The sequence below is a fragment of the Podarcis pityusensis genome (assembly GCF_964106645.2).
Source record: "Podarcis pityusensis genome assembly, chromosome: 4".
NCBI classification, from domain to species: Eukaryota; Metazoa; Chordata; class Lepidosauria; order Squamata; family Lacertidae; genus Podarcis; species Podarcis pityusensis.
Genome location: NC_138027.1, coordinates 3,868,367 through 3,881,983, shown reverse-complemented (window position 1 = coordinate 3,881,983; position 13,617 = coordinate 3,868,367). Strand labels below are relative to the sequence as shown.

General features: G+C 48.3%; 1 protein-coding gene across 3 annotated transcripts; it reads left to right on the top strand.

Annotated features, from left to right (window-relative positions):
• The first annotated feature begins 295 nt into the window (after nt 1-295).
• LOC308475089 (uncharacterized protein) lies at nt 296-11,092 on the top strand. Of its 3 annotated transcripts, none has more exons than XM_081001927.1 (6): nt 296-399; nt 1,573-2,080; nt 2,273-2,354; nt 2,640-2,722; nt 8,523-8,649; nt 9,071-11,092. In XM_081001927.1, the coding sequence occupies exons 2-6, from the start codon at nt 1,664-1,666 to the stop codon at nt 10,915-10,917; spliced, it is 2,556 nt and encodes an 851-aa protein (XP_080858053.1). In that variant the 5' UTR covers nt 296-399; nt 1,573-1,663; the 3' UTR covers nt 10,918-11,092. The 3 variants fall into 3 exon arrangements, with proteins under 3 accessions (XP_080858053.1, XP_080858054.1, XP_080858055.1); XM_081001928.1 differs by having other exon boundaries at nt 342-399; nt 1,597-2,080; XM_081001929.1 differs by lacking the exons at nt 296-399; nt 1,573-2,080; nt 2,273-2,354; nt 2,640-2,722 and adding an exon at nt 4,566-5,417.
• Nucleotides 11,093-13,617: the final 2,525 nt, after the last annotated feature.

The following is a 13,617-nucleotide window of genomic DNA, read 5'->3' as shown; positions in this document are numbered from 1 at the left end:
CCACTCCTGAATTCTAGGAGGAGCTTCCTTGCCTTCTGCAAAGCCCTTTTCCCTGCAAGCTCTTCCTCTGGTTTCTGGCCAAGGGAGGGAGATGCTCAGAGTCCAGCCAAGAGCCTCACCCCCAAAAGGATATCTGGGCATTGGCGTAGCCGGGGGGGGCAGCTGGCCCCCAAAATGTATAAAAAATAATAAGAATCTGAGGATCTGCCAAGCGAGAGAGGGCTGAGCTGGAGGGACTCGGCTTGGCAAGGGTTAAAGGGAACTGAGCTGCCTTCCTAGAGAGGACAGGAAGCAAGAGGGGGCCAGGTCCTCCAGAGCCAAGGCCCCTCCCTCCCCAGTCCTTTCCTGCTTCGGTGTCTCTCCTGCAAGGGCCGAATCGCAGCCCCCTCCTGGGATCTGGTGAGTCTCCTCTCTCTCTGGGATCTGGTGGGGGTCCCAGGGTTGCAGCAGGGGAGGGGGCCTGGGGGGCCTGATCTGCTCCTGCAGGGGGGGACCCCAAGTCAGGGAGGAGAGGGTCCTGCCAGGGAGGGGCCAGGTCTGCCACACTCTCCTTCCTGCAGAGCAGAGGATCCGGAAATCATTTGGCCCTCCGCCCCCCCCTTTCAGAAAAGATCTCCCTTCTTTAAACAAAGGAGTCCCTGGGACTTTAACTCTGTGTGACGTCGCTCAGCGTCATTGCACAACAGAGGAAACATGTGCAAATGGTTTTCCAAAGCTGAAGGAGGAGGTGGACTGCCCCCCCCCAAAAAAAGGGTGGGAAAGAGAGGCCAGGAATAAAGAGAGGGATCCCAGCCCATAGTCTGACTGCTGTATTGCAGACCAGTTTCCCAGTGTCTCCCAGGGCAGCTCCCCACGGAGGCCACTGCAGCAATCCCCTCGCACCCAGAGCATGGCATCCCAGGACCACATCCTCTCTGCCCCAAAGGGATTGTTGCTGGAAAACCACCTGGAAACGGGCGCTCCTACTCACTGAGCCTCCAGGGAACTTGGCATCAGTGGCTGTGTGTGCGTTAATAATAATAATAATAATAATAATAATAATACAAGAATAAAAAAATTACACTCCTAAATTTCAAGGGAGATGTCTTTGGCCCTGCCCACTTGGCCCTCAGGGGGTTGGCCAGATACATACCTGGCCCTCAGAGCAAAGAAAAAGGGACCCCGCCCCAGAAGTCTATTCTGAGAGTGGCAGAGAGTCCAAGTGCAAGAAAAGGAGACGGAAGCAGCGGAGTGGGTGTAGGTGTGGGGGGCAACTCCTGAGGACCCCCACTAGAACCAAGCATCCATTTTTCACAAGATAGAAACAACTCGTTTGTCAGTAGGTTCCAATGTCATGAATTGTCTGGAAGGATGGAGAAACCAGGTTGATTAATCTCTCAGAAATCCCTTCAGTTGCCTCCACATTTTGCATTGCTAGAAGGCTAGAGATTTATTTCTTCTCCTCTTCCTCCTCCTTTTCAAAAAGATAGCTCATGGTCTGGGATGTGGTGCAGTCATGCTTGCTCAGGGAACCATTCCCCCCCCCCCCCCGTCCTACAAATTCTGTAACAGAACAATGTATTTGCTTTGTAGGATTTGCTAGAGCTTCTCATTTAGACGGGCAGAACTTGGCAGAAGACCAAAGGGTTCCTTCCGATCTCTCAGAGGCTTCCTGAGAGCACAGATGGATGAGCAAGACTCGGCTGGCCCCGAAGCAGGAAGAGGCCATGCCAGCCAAACTGGGAGCAGTGGGGGATTCTGGGAAAACTCTGTGCAGAAGATCCATGGTGAGGTGGACACCCTCCCCTCAGAGGGGCGGAGCTGGCAGTTGAGGCAGTTCTGCTGCCAGGAGGCCAAAGGACCCCGAGAGGTTTGCAGCCGACTTTACCACCTTGACCATCAGTGGCTGAAACCAGAAAGGCACACGAAAGCTGAGGTGCTGGACCTGGTGATCTTGGAGCAGTTCCTGGCTGTCCTTCCCCCGGAGATGGAGAGCTGGGTGAGGGAATGCGGAGCGGAGACCAGTTCCCAGGCGGTGGCCCTGGCCGAAGGTTTCCTCCTGAGTCAGGCAGAGGAGAGGAAGCAGGAACAGAGAAAGCAGGTGAGAGAGACTTTCCTCTGGATACTCCCAAGGGGCTCCAAACAGGACAGAGAACATCCCACAATGGTCTGCTGATGGCCCATTTTCTGGGAAAGCATCCATGGAATGAGATCTCGCACCCTTGAAGTCTTTGTTATTCCCTTTCTAGTATTTCTCCCCATTCTCTGTTTTGAATCCTTGTTTCTTTCTCAGGGAAAGGATCTCTTTGCAGAAATGGACCTGGATTCCTGTGAGGCAGAGAGGCCTCCGTTGGACACCAGAGAGAGGCCACTGGGTAAGGAGGAAGGTGGTTTTTCTCTGTCTGGTCTCATTCCGTTGGTTTTCCAACTCATCTGAGGGTTCTTTTCATCTTGTTTTGGGGGAGACAGTTGGGAACAAGGGTCCAGAGGAGGGGAGGTGTATTTTTTCACCACAAACATATGAAATGGGCACAAACGTCCAAATACTCTCAGCGGGTGAGGCTTTCTCAAAGGCCCATCTGTAGTTAGAGATGCCCTGTTTCACCTGTGAGAGAAGCAGGCACTCTGTTTACGTCCTGTTTACGTTTTTTCTCTTGCAGGTGACGGAATGATGCCGGCAAGACCTCCTGATCCGCCTTTTCATGGGGGCAGAAGGGAAGCAGCGGCTGTGGAACCAGATCAGGTCAGGGGAAGCTGCCTTGTGGCGACAGAGACTGAGGGATGGAGCAATGTCATGGACTGGTTGGGCACAGAGGAGTGGTGGGAGGAAGCAGCCGGGAAACCAGGAAGGGAAGACGGCTCAGAGCCTAAGAAGTGGAGGTAGAAGGGGGATGAGCGGTCAGAGGGGGAAGAGGAGAAGCCTGGGAAGAGGAGGTGTCAGAAGCTGAAAGGGTAACAGGGCTTAGTGAGCTGGGAGACTCTGTGGCAGAATGCAGTGCAGAATCAGAGGCAGAAGAGGAAGGAGGCGAGTGGGAGAGGAAGGTTGAGAGGCTGAGGTGAGTCAGGAGAAGGAAGAGCCACCGGTGGCTCCCTCTCCTTTTGCCAGATGCCACCCTCCCTACTTGTCTCTCAGAGTCAGGAGACCCCCTGCAATGCAGGAATCTCTGCTAGATCATCCAAGACAGATGCCCATCCAAAAGAGGCTTATTTTATTTCTAGATTGATAACTGAATGCAAAAATAGGTATCTTAAGCAGAGTACAAATGAGAACAAATAGCAGCCTGGATTCACCTAACCAGCCCCATCAGCTGCAAAATGGGGCCTGCCTCCAATTCCTCCTTCCTTCATGCCCCCATGAACCCCTCGAATTTGGCTCTAGTTCTTAGGAGGGAACAGCTCAGGAGGAGAGGAGAAAGTGGATCCTTCCATTGGGAAAACTGGAATGCTTGCCTAGGCAGAATGACTTGAATAACACAAGGTGGAGTACAACCTATTTGCACAAAAACCAATACCCATAATTTAAACTTAGAATAAAATAAGCATCCATAAATAAAATGTGCAGCAAAGCAATCCTGTTGAAACAACTCCCCTGCGTGAGTGCCTGAGGGCCCCGCTCCTGCCACTCACCACCTGGCCCAGGGCGGGGCCTGAAGCCTCATAAGGACGGTTGTTGCTGCTGCTGCTGGCCAGGAGGACTCGGAGCGGCGCAATGTTCTTTTTAAAATGTTTTTTAAAATTTTCTTTTTTCCCTTTTGATTACTTTTTTTGTGGGGGGTGGGATGGATGTTTTGTTGGGTTCGGGAATTTGATTGATTTTAATGTGTTTGTAATTTTTACAGTTTTTTATTTGTATTGTTTTATTGTGGGTTTTTTCTTTTTTTTAAGGGTTTTATTTTGTTCTTAAGGGGGGTGGTCAGGGCTGCCGGCGAGTGGACCCCAGCCCACAAAATAGCTGGGGCATGTTCCATGGGGAGGATGCACTGGGACAACCGATCTCAGTGATCACGGGTAGGAGGAGGAGGTACGCTAAGACCAGACCATGTCATTACAGAGGAGGCAGGTTTAGTCGTTGTTGGAGGACTATCCCTGCCTCCAGGTCTGGTCCTGACTGGACGGATACTAGAATCAGCAAGGGATACCCACATGACCTGAAGGTGCTGCTGTGCAATGCCAGGTCAATGATTCATAAAACCACTGCCATCCATGACTTGATCATGGATGGCGGACTTGACCTGGCATGTGTAACAGAGACTTCGTTGGATGAAGCAGATGGGCCTGTCCTTGCTGCTGCTTGTCCACCAGGTTTCTCTTACGCACAGCAACCCAGGCCTTGTGGGCAGGGAGGGGGGGTTGCAGTGCCATGGTCGGATCACTTCCTGGTGCAACTGGACTTCTCCGCGACCCTTCCCCTCTGCATGGAGGTGGGACCGATTCAGATGGTCTGCCCTGCCACTTAATAAATCCAAACGGTTTCCAGAGAGTGGTAGGGGATGCTTTATCCCATGTTGATGGCCTTTCAGCTGATTCCCTGGTGGCCCGCTGGAATGTGGAGTTAACTAGGGCTATTGACTGGCTCCGAAGCGCCCTCTCCGATTGCATGGAGCCCGGACAGCCCCGTGGTTTTCCACGGATCTGAGGGCAATGAAACAATAGATGAGACGGCTAGAGCGCCGGTGACGGATAACTCATTCTGAAGCTGACCGGACACGGGTTAGAGCTCAACGTCGAGCCTACCAAGTGGCGATAGCGACGACGAAGAAGACTTTCTTCGCCGCCTCTATTGCATCTGCAGAAAACAGCAGCAGGAGACTTTTTCAGGGGGTTCGCAATTTAGCGGAACCACCTGCTACATCGGGGCCCAGTATGGGCCACATGTTCTCCTGCAATGATTTTGCAAAGTTTTTTGCAGATAAAATCGCTCAGATTCGGGAAGAAGTAGACTCCACCGTGGGAGCAGGGCCGGGGCGGGAGAGTGCTACTGTCCTGTCTAGTCAAGTTGCGTGGGATCAGTTCCAATCTGTTACCTCCGAGGATGTGGACAGGCTGCTTGGACGAGTGAAACCAGCCACCTGTCTTCTTGATTCTTGCCCATCCTAGCTTATAAAAGCTAGCTGGGAAGGGCTGGGAGATGGGCTTCGTGGGGTCGTGAATGCTTCTCTCTGTGAGGGAGCCTTCCCAGACCCGCTGAAAGAGGCGGTTATCAAACCGCTTATTAAAGAACCATCTTTAGATGCTGCCAATATGGCTAACTATCGCCCAGTCTCAAATCTTCCATTCTTGGGCAAGGTGATTGAGCGAGTGGTTGCTGAACAACTCCAGGCATGCCTGGAAGAAGTGCACCATTTGGATCCCTTCCAGTCGGGATTCAGGCCTCATCACGGGACTGAAACTGCCTTGGTCGCACTGGTTCGATGATCTCCGGTGGGCTAGGGACAAAGGTGAGAGCTGTTTCCTAGTTCTGCTGGATCTCTCAGCGGCGTTTGATACCATCGGCCATAACATCCTTCTGGACCGTCTAGAGGGGCTGGGGGCTGGGGGCACTGTCATACAGTGGTCCCGCTCCTTCCTCCTGGGCCGTGTCCAAAAAGTGGTGGGGGGGGGATGAGTGTTCAGACCCCTGGGCTCCCACTTGTGGGGTGCCTCAGGGTTCCGTCCTCTCCCCCATGCTTTTCAACGTCTACATGCAGCCGCTGGGAGAGATCATCAGGGGGTTTGGGCTGGGTGTTCATCAGTATGCAGATGATACCCAGCTCTACTTCTCTTTCAAATCGGAACCAGTGAAGGCGGTGAAATTTCTGTGTGAGTGTCTAGAGGCGGTTGGAGGATGGATGGCGGCTAACAGATTGAGGTTGAATCCTGACAAGACAGAAGTACTATTTTGGGGGGACAGGAGGCGTGGTGTGGGGGACTCCCTGGTCCTGAATGGGGTAACTGTGCCCCTGAAGGACCAAGTGCGCAGCCTGGGAGTCATTCTGGACTCGCAGTTGTCCATGGAGGCGCAGGTCAATTGTGTGTCCAGGGCAGCTGTTTATCAGCTCCATCTGGTATGCAGGCTGAGACCCTCCCTGCCCGCAGACTGTCTCTCCAGAGTGGTGCATGCTCTGGTTATCTCTCGCTTGGACTACTGCAATGCGCTCTATGTGGGGCTACCTTTGGGGACTTCCGGGTTGGCGCCATCGCCGAATGGCGGACTCCCTCCGAGCTCCGGAGGGAGTCTGCTCGGCAGGGGCTGGGTCCTACCGCGCCGGCGACGCGGGGACCCTTAAAAACCACGGGCACGGAGTCCGTGGACATGGGTGACTCGGCTTGCACCATTAGCGCCCTCCCGACTCGTGAAGGAGCCTTTTTAAAGGCTTCGGATCGGGTGCCGGGGAGCGGCGTGGTGCTTTGAGTCTTCTGCTTTCCCTGCCGAGCGCAGCCGCATGCCATTCGACGGAGAGCGCTGACTTCTTCCATTGAAAATTTGGACTATTAACAACAACCCGTGAGTAATTGGGAAACCGGGTTCAAAATTTCGGATTTGGCACGAGCGGGGGCGATTTAAAAAGGAAGTCAATCCCCCCCTCTACTGTAAGCATTCCAAACAAGGATTGAGCAACCAAGGTCCAAAGGGAAGTATATTTCTGATAAAAATCATTAATTCCACGATGGGAAATTATAAGAATTGTGCTGGAGGAGAAGAGTGGAGGGGGAGAAGGAGAATGCAACCCCCCCCCCCTGGGAACCGGGGCGATCCGCGGAGCCTGGTGAAGAGAGACGGAGACTTTGACAGCTGTCAAAGTAGCTGTCAAAGCTGGAGAATATAAAGAGGACTTTGTTACAAGGACTTTGCTGGTTAATTTTGTTACATTTTGCTATAATATGGATACAAACTGTTGGAAAATAAGGAACAACAATTTGACTTTTGGATCAGAGGATACAAAGTTATTATAATCCCCCTAGAGGGGTATTGGGACATTACAAGAACGGTCGTAAGTGGAAAAATACTCCGGGATTTGTACAGGACTTGTTATCTGCTGGGAAAGCTGCAAAACTGAAATAGTATTTTGTCTACAGAGGTATTTACATTAAAGGAGACAATAGAATTTTCTATTGAAGAAAGGAAGGGACTGGACGTAAGTTTTTGTTCCTGAATAACAAACCTCTGTAGAGATACCAGATTTCTGAATAAGAAAGTTTTAGCAGCTGAACAGGACAAGAAACCTGAGAAAGTGAGGAATAAGAAGAACAAAGGACTGATTACGACACGGAAAGAACAATGGGAGGAGTGGTAAAGATCAAGGAAATTAAAGGCCTTTGTTAGATTGGACACTTGAAGTTAAATACCATTAAAATTAATAAATTAAAAGAAAACCGGCAAGATGGAATCGGGGAGAAATTTGGCCATGAATTGAGACTTCCAGGCTGACAATGTATAGACTGATGGACATGGGGAATTCAAACCGGGGAAGGGGGGGGGGAGATTTGGAATCCAAAGGCTGTGTAACAATCTTTTGAATTTTTTTTTTTTTATATCTCTTATTTTCTATTTCTTTATATAACTTACGTATGTCATTTTACTTTGATTGGACGTGTTTAAAAAAAAGGGAATTCGTGGAAGGAACTGGGGTGGATCTTGGGGAAAATCTTTTTTCTTTTTTTGTTAATGATGTGGGACGGTGTAAGGTTTGTACAATTCAATTTGGATAGTGGGTTAAATAAATTAAGCTTCAAATTGGGAGTGAGAGCTTGTAGAATCAAATTAAGGAAAGGGGAATACAGTCGGGGGGGGAGGGGGGAGTCCATGAAAGTAGGCAATGAAAGTAAGGTTTTAAATATCTTTTTTTTTTCTTTCCTTTTCTTTTTTTTCTTTGTATTTCTATATCTCTGGAAACTTTAATAAATATGATTTAAAAAAAAAAAAAATATGTGGGGCTACATTTGAAGGTGACCCAGAAACTACAACTAATCCAAAATGCGGCAGCTAGACTGGTGACTGGGAGCGGCCACCGAGACCATATAACACCGGTCTTGAAAGACCTACACTGGCTCCCAGAACGTTTCTGAGCACAATTCAAAGTGTTTCTGCTGACCTTGAAAGCCCTAAACGGCCTCGGTCCAGTATACCTGAAGGAGCGTCTCCACCTCCATCGTTCTTCCCAGACACTGAGATCCAGTGCTGAGGGCCTTCTGGCGGTTCCCTTGCTGCGAGAAGCCAAGTTACAGGGAACCAGGCAGAGGGCCTTCTCGGTAGTGGCACCCGCCCTGTGGAACGCCCTCCCACCAGATGTCAAAGAGAAAAATAACTACCAAACTTTTAGAAGACATCTAAAGGCAGCCCTGTTTAGGGACACTTTTAATGTTTAAGAGATTATTGTATTTTAGAGTTTTTTGGAAGCCGCCCAGAGTGGCTGGGGAAACCCAACCAGATCGGCGGGGTATAAATTATAAATTTATTATTATTATTATCATTATTATTATTAACAGGAAGGAAACAACAGAGCATTGTGTAGCAGATCATATTTCTGCTGTCTCAGAGGAGGACATTTCCCTTTTTCTTTTAGGGTCCAGTGTGCTTTGAAGATGTCGCTGTTTGTTTCACGGACGAGGAGTGGGCGTTGCTGGATCCTGACCAGAGAGCTCTGCATAAGAACGTCATGGAGGAGAATCGTGGGATCGTGGCCTCTCTTGGTAAGGCTCCCTGTGGGATCGTCCTATCTGCCTGGAAATTTAAAAAATACCTCTATGTGACCAACCTCATATATTTTCACAGAGCTCAACAGCGCCCCCTATAACACCTGGGAACCTAACACCCCCACAATAAACAGTAACTTACAGTTTTTTCTTTGAACAATCTTCTTCAAAATATTCCTTTTTCTACCACGATTGGGCTGGTGTGAACTTCCCAGGCCATCTTCAGTGTCAGCTTCAACCTTCCACAATTTTGACCACTACTATATATCAGACAAAACAACATTCAACAACTCTTCAGAATGTAATAATAAATGTTGGTAAAATGACAAACAACACAGGTAATGAACACACACCCAACTCGTTTCATTTCTTCTCCATTTGTTCCTGAGGCTCTAATCCCTTTTTGTCTCCATTGCAGATTCTGATGAATTGGAAATTGAGAGCAAAGGTGACCACGATAAAATCCCCAGGGAGGAGAAGCCACGTAAAAAATTGGAGTATGGAGAAAGCTGCAGTCAGAGCTCCCATTCCACTTCCCATCAACAAAATCTCATTGGAAAGAAACTCTATCAGTGCATGGAATGTGGAAAGAGCTTCACTCATAGCTCCTCTCTCACTTCCCATCAAAGAATTCATACAGGGGAGAAACCCTATCAGTGTGTGGAATGTGGAAAGAGCTTCACTCATAGCTCCTCTCTCACTTCCCATCAAAGAATTCATACAGGGGAGAAACCCTATCAGTGTGTGGAATGTGGAAAAAGCTTCAGGAAGAGCTCCCATCTCACTTCCCATCAAAGAATTCATACAGGGGAGAAACCCTATCAGTGTGTGGAATGTGGAAAGAGCTTCACTCACAGCCACAGTCTCACTTTCCATCAAACAATTCATACAGGGGAGAAACCCTATCAGTGCGCGGAATGTGGAAAGAACTTCAGGAAGAGTTCCAATCTCACTAAGCATCAGAGAATCCATACAGGGGAGAAACCGTATCAGTGTTTGGAATGTGGAAAGAGCTTCAGTCAGAGCTCCCATCTCACTTCCCATCAAAGAATTCATACAGGGGAGAAACCCTATCAGTGTGTGGAATGTGGAAAGCGCTTCACTGAAAGCTCTAAACTCACTTCCCATCAGAGAATTCATACAGGGGAGAAACCCTATCAGTGTGTGGAATGTGGAAAGAGCTTCTGTCAGAGCTCCTCTCTCACTTTCCATCAAAGAATTCATACAGGGGAGAAACCCTATCAGTGTGTGGAATGTGGAAAGAGCTTCACTCACAGCCACAGTCTCACTTTCCATCAAACAATTCATACAGGGGAGAAACCCTATCAGTGCGCGGAATGTGGAAAGAACTTCAGGAAGAGTTCCAATCTCACTAAGCATCAGAGAATTCATACAGGGGAGAAATCCTATCAGTGTGTGGAATGTGGAAAGACCTTCACATGTAGCTCCTCTCTCACTTCCCATCAAAGAATTCATACAGGGGAGAAACCCTATCAGTGTGTGGAATGTGGAAAGAGCTTCAGTCAGAGCTCCAATCTCACTTCCCATCAAAGAATTCATACAGGGGAGAAACCCTATCAGTGTGTGGAATGTGGAAAGAACTTCACTCACAGCCACAGTCTCACTTTCCATCAAACAATTCATACAGGGAAGAAACCCTATCAGTGCGTGGAATGTGGAAAGAACTTCAGGAAGAGCTCCTCCCTTACTTCCCATCAAAGAATTCATACAGGGGAAAAACCCTATCAGTGCATGGAATGTGGAAAGAGCTTCAGAAATAGCTCCTCTCTCACTTCCCATCAAATAATTCATACAGGGGAGAAACCCTATCAGTGTGTGGAATGTGGAAAGACCTTCACATGTGGCTCCTCTCTCACTTCCCATCACACAATTCATACAGGGGAGAAACCCTATCAGTGCGTTGAATGTGGAAAGAGCTTCAGGAAGAGCTCCAATCTCACTTCCCATCAAAGAATCCATACAGGGGAGAAACCGTATCAGTGTTTGGAATGTGGAAAGAGCTTCAGTCAGAGCTCCCATCTCACTTCCCATCAAAGAATTCATACAGGGGAAAAACCCTATCAGTGTGTGGAATGTGGAAAGAGCTTCACAGATAGTTCCTCTCTCATTTCCCATAAAAGAATTCATACAGGGGAGAAACCCTATCAGTGTGTGGAATGTGGAAAGAGCTTCAGTCAGAGTGCCAATCTTACTTCCCATCAAAGAATCCATACAATGGCCGGAAAAACCATTATACAGCTTTAGGAACCAGGCAGACGCACCTTTTTAACCAGGCTTTTGGCTGATTGACATCTAATGCCCTTTTAATATGTGGGGTTTTTTTGTTTCTTGTTTTTTTATGTTGTAACCATCCTGAGACCTCTGGGTGTAGGGAATAGGTGCCAACTCTTAAAGGCCTAGGGGTCTTTGCCCCACCCCCCAGTTTTTGGTGTGTTTTTTTCAAACACAACCTTTTATTCTTCTGCAACTTGCCATACAATTTCTCTTTCAATTTGCCCTCTTAAAAAAATAAAAAAAATAAACGCACAAAGGTCATGAGGAAAACAAAATACAAGAAGATAAAAACATGGACAGGTCCCATCTTTGCGGGCAAGATGGAAAAGTTGCTTTGAAGCAGGCTTTCCCAAACTTGGGTCCCCAGCAGCTCCCGGACTACAGTTTCCATCATCCCTCCCCATTGGTTCTAGCGAGGGATGATGGAAGTTGTAGTCCAAAACCAGCTGGAGACCCAAGTTTGCTTTAAAGGGAAAGTAGGCTGGCCTTGTGACACCCTCTGCTGGCCAAAAGCACTGCCCCAGAATCTGAACCACCCCCAGTACTGCTAATTGGAATTAATAGAGCACAAAACTGAAGTTTGATCGGCACTTCAACCTCCAGGGAGGTTCTAGGTGCTTTCTGCACCACCTGGAGTGGAAAGAACTTCACTCACAGCCATAGTCTCACTTTCCATCAAACAATTCATACAGGGAAGAAACCCTATCAGTGCGTGGAATGTGGAAAGAATTGTGGCTTCTACTGGCAACACACATATGAGAAAACAAATGAAAGACAAACACAAGGGGCAGGGAAAAATCTGGAAAGGGCCATACCAAATGGAAATCCGTTGTGAAGAGGTCACTTTCCCCACTGCTGAACAATGCCACAGGTAGAGGAGATGGAATGCTAGAAGTGTTCTCCGGGGCAAGGGGAGCTGCTGGGAAATTGAATTACGGGCTCAAAATATTACTTTTTTAAAAGGTTGCTGCCATTATAGGCATTGCCATTCAAATGGTGTACATGCATCATGTGATTGATAGTGTAAGGCAGGCCTTACCTGGCCCTCCACCAATATTTTATTCAAGTTGGCACCACTGGGTCGGGTGGTTTCCAAATTAAATAAAGACATAAATTGCCTTGCTTTGCACATGTCAATATCCTCATTTATTCTTTTTTAAATTTATTTGCCCTTCATCTGAAGATTTTACAACATGCAGGATGAAAGCATGGCTTTCTCACAAACAAGTCAAGCCAGAGAAATCTGTCCTTTTCTTCTTTTCTTTTTTCGGATGGAGTTACAAACTTTGTTGATCAGGGAACTGCTGTGGAAATAGTGCACCTCGATTTCAGTAAGGCTTTTGACAGAGTCCTCTGTGAGATTTATGTGAGGAAGCTGGTAAAATGTGGGCTGAATGAGATATATGTCTTAGGACATCAAACTGGGAAAGTGGATTTTAAACTGACTGAAAAGGTTTTATGCCCTTGGGAATTTGGTCTCTTAAATCTACCCCTTCGCCTTCCGTTTCCGTGCACTGCTCTGGTTCGCCAGAAGCGGCTTAGTCATGCTGGCAACATGACCCGGAAGCTGTACGCCGGCTCCCTCGGACAATAAAGCGAGATGAGTGCCGCAACCCCAGAGTCGTCCAGGACTGGACCTAATGGTCAGGGGTCCCTTTACCTTTACCTATGCATTATAGCAGGGACGTCCAACTTCCAAGATGCTGAGATCTACTCCCAGTAATAAAAAACCTGCCAGTCATCTACCCATTGTCTTTGGCCAGAGTTGTTGAGCTTTTCTCAGGGAGCAGTGACCAGAGTTGTGGATCGACCAGTAGATCGCGATTGACCTGTTGCACATGCCTCCATTCTAGGAATTTGCAAAACAGCATCTTGTTATTACATGAAATACATTCGACAAACACAAGACGTAACCGGCTGTGGATTCACATAAACAATACTCTTCTATATATTCTTAGGGAATCATCTTAGGGACTTCCTGTGAACTTCTGGGTCAGGAATGCTGTTCCTGGAATGGACAAACACACAAGACGTAACCGGCTGTTCATTCCCATAAACAATACTCTTCTATATATTGTTATCACAACATCAAATGTTTATCTTGCACATAAACAAAACATAAAGTGCAATAATATAGACGGAAGTCCCAATAAATCAGTTCATTCATAAAGACCAAGTGCCTGCTAGTTTCTGTTCCACATATGTTCATAAAGTCCAAATTGGAGCCTACTACAGTTCCATAGTATAGCAATGTTGCACATGCCTCCATTGTAGGAACCGCATTCCTGACGCAGATTTTCACAGGAAGTCCCTCAGATGATTCCCCGTTCAAACAGGATACGTGAACGTAAGCCAGGAGGGTCCTTCTCTCCGGCAGACGGACAACCCCTTCCCCAAAGCCCCTCCCTCCCCCACCTCCCCATGGGGGTCCCTCCCCAGAACGGCCTCTGCTGTCCAGTGCTTGGACACCTGAAGGGCGTGGAGGCCTCTCAGGGCAGCTGCCTGGCAGCTCTGCATCACCTGGAGCAAGAGATCTTGCTCCGGCTCCAGCAAAAGTCAAGCTGTCAGTTCCTCACAAGTGAGAGTCCTGGCAGCAGGGAGCAGGTCTGAGAGATCCTCTCCCTACTCTTGTTTCCTCCAATACTCACCATTGCTGGATGAAGAAAGCCC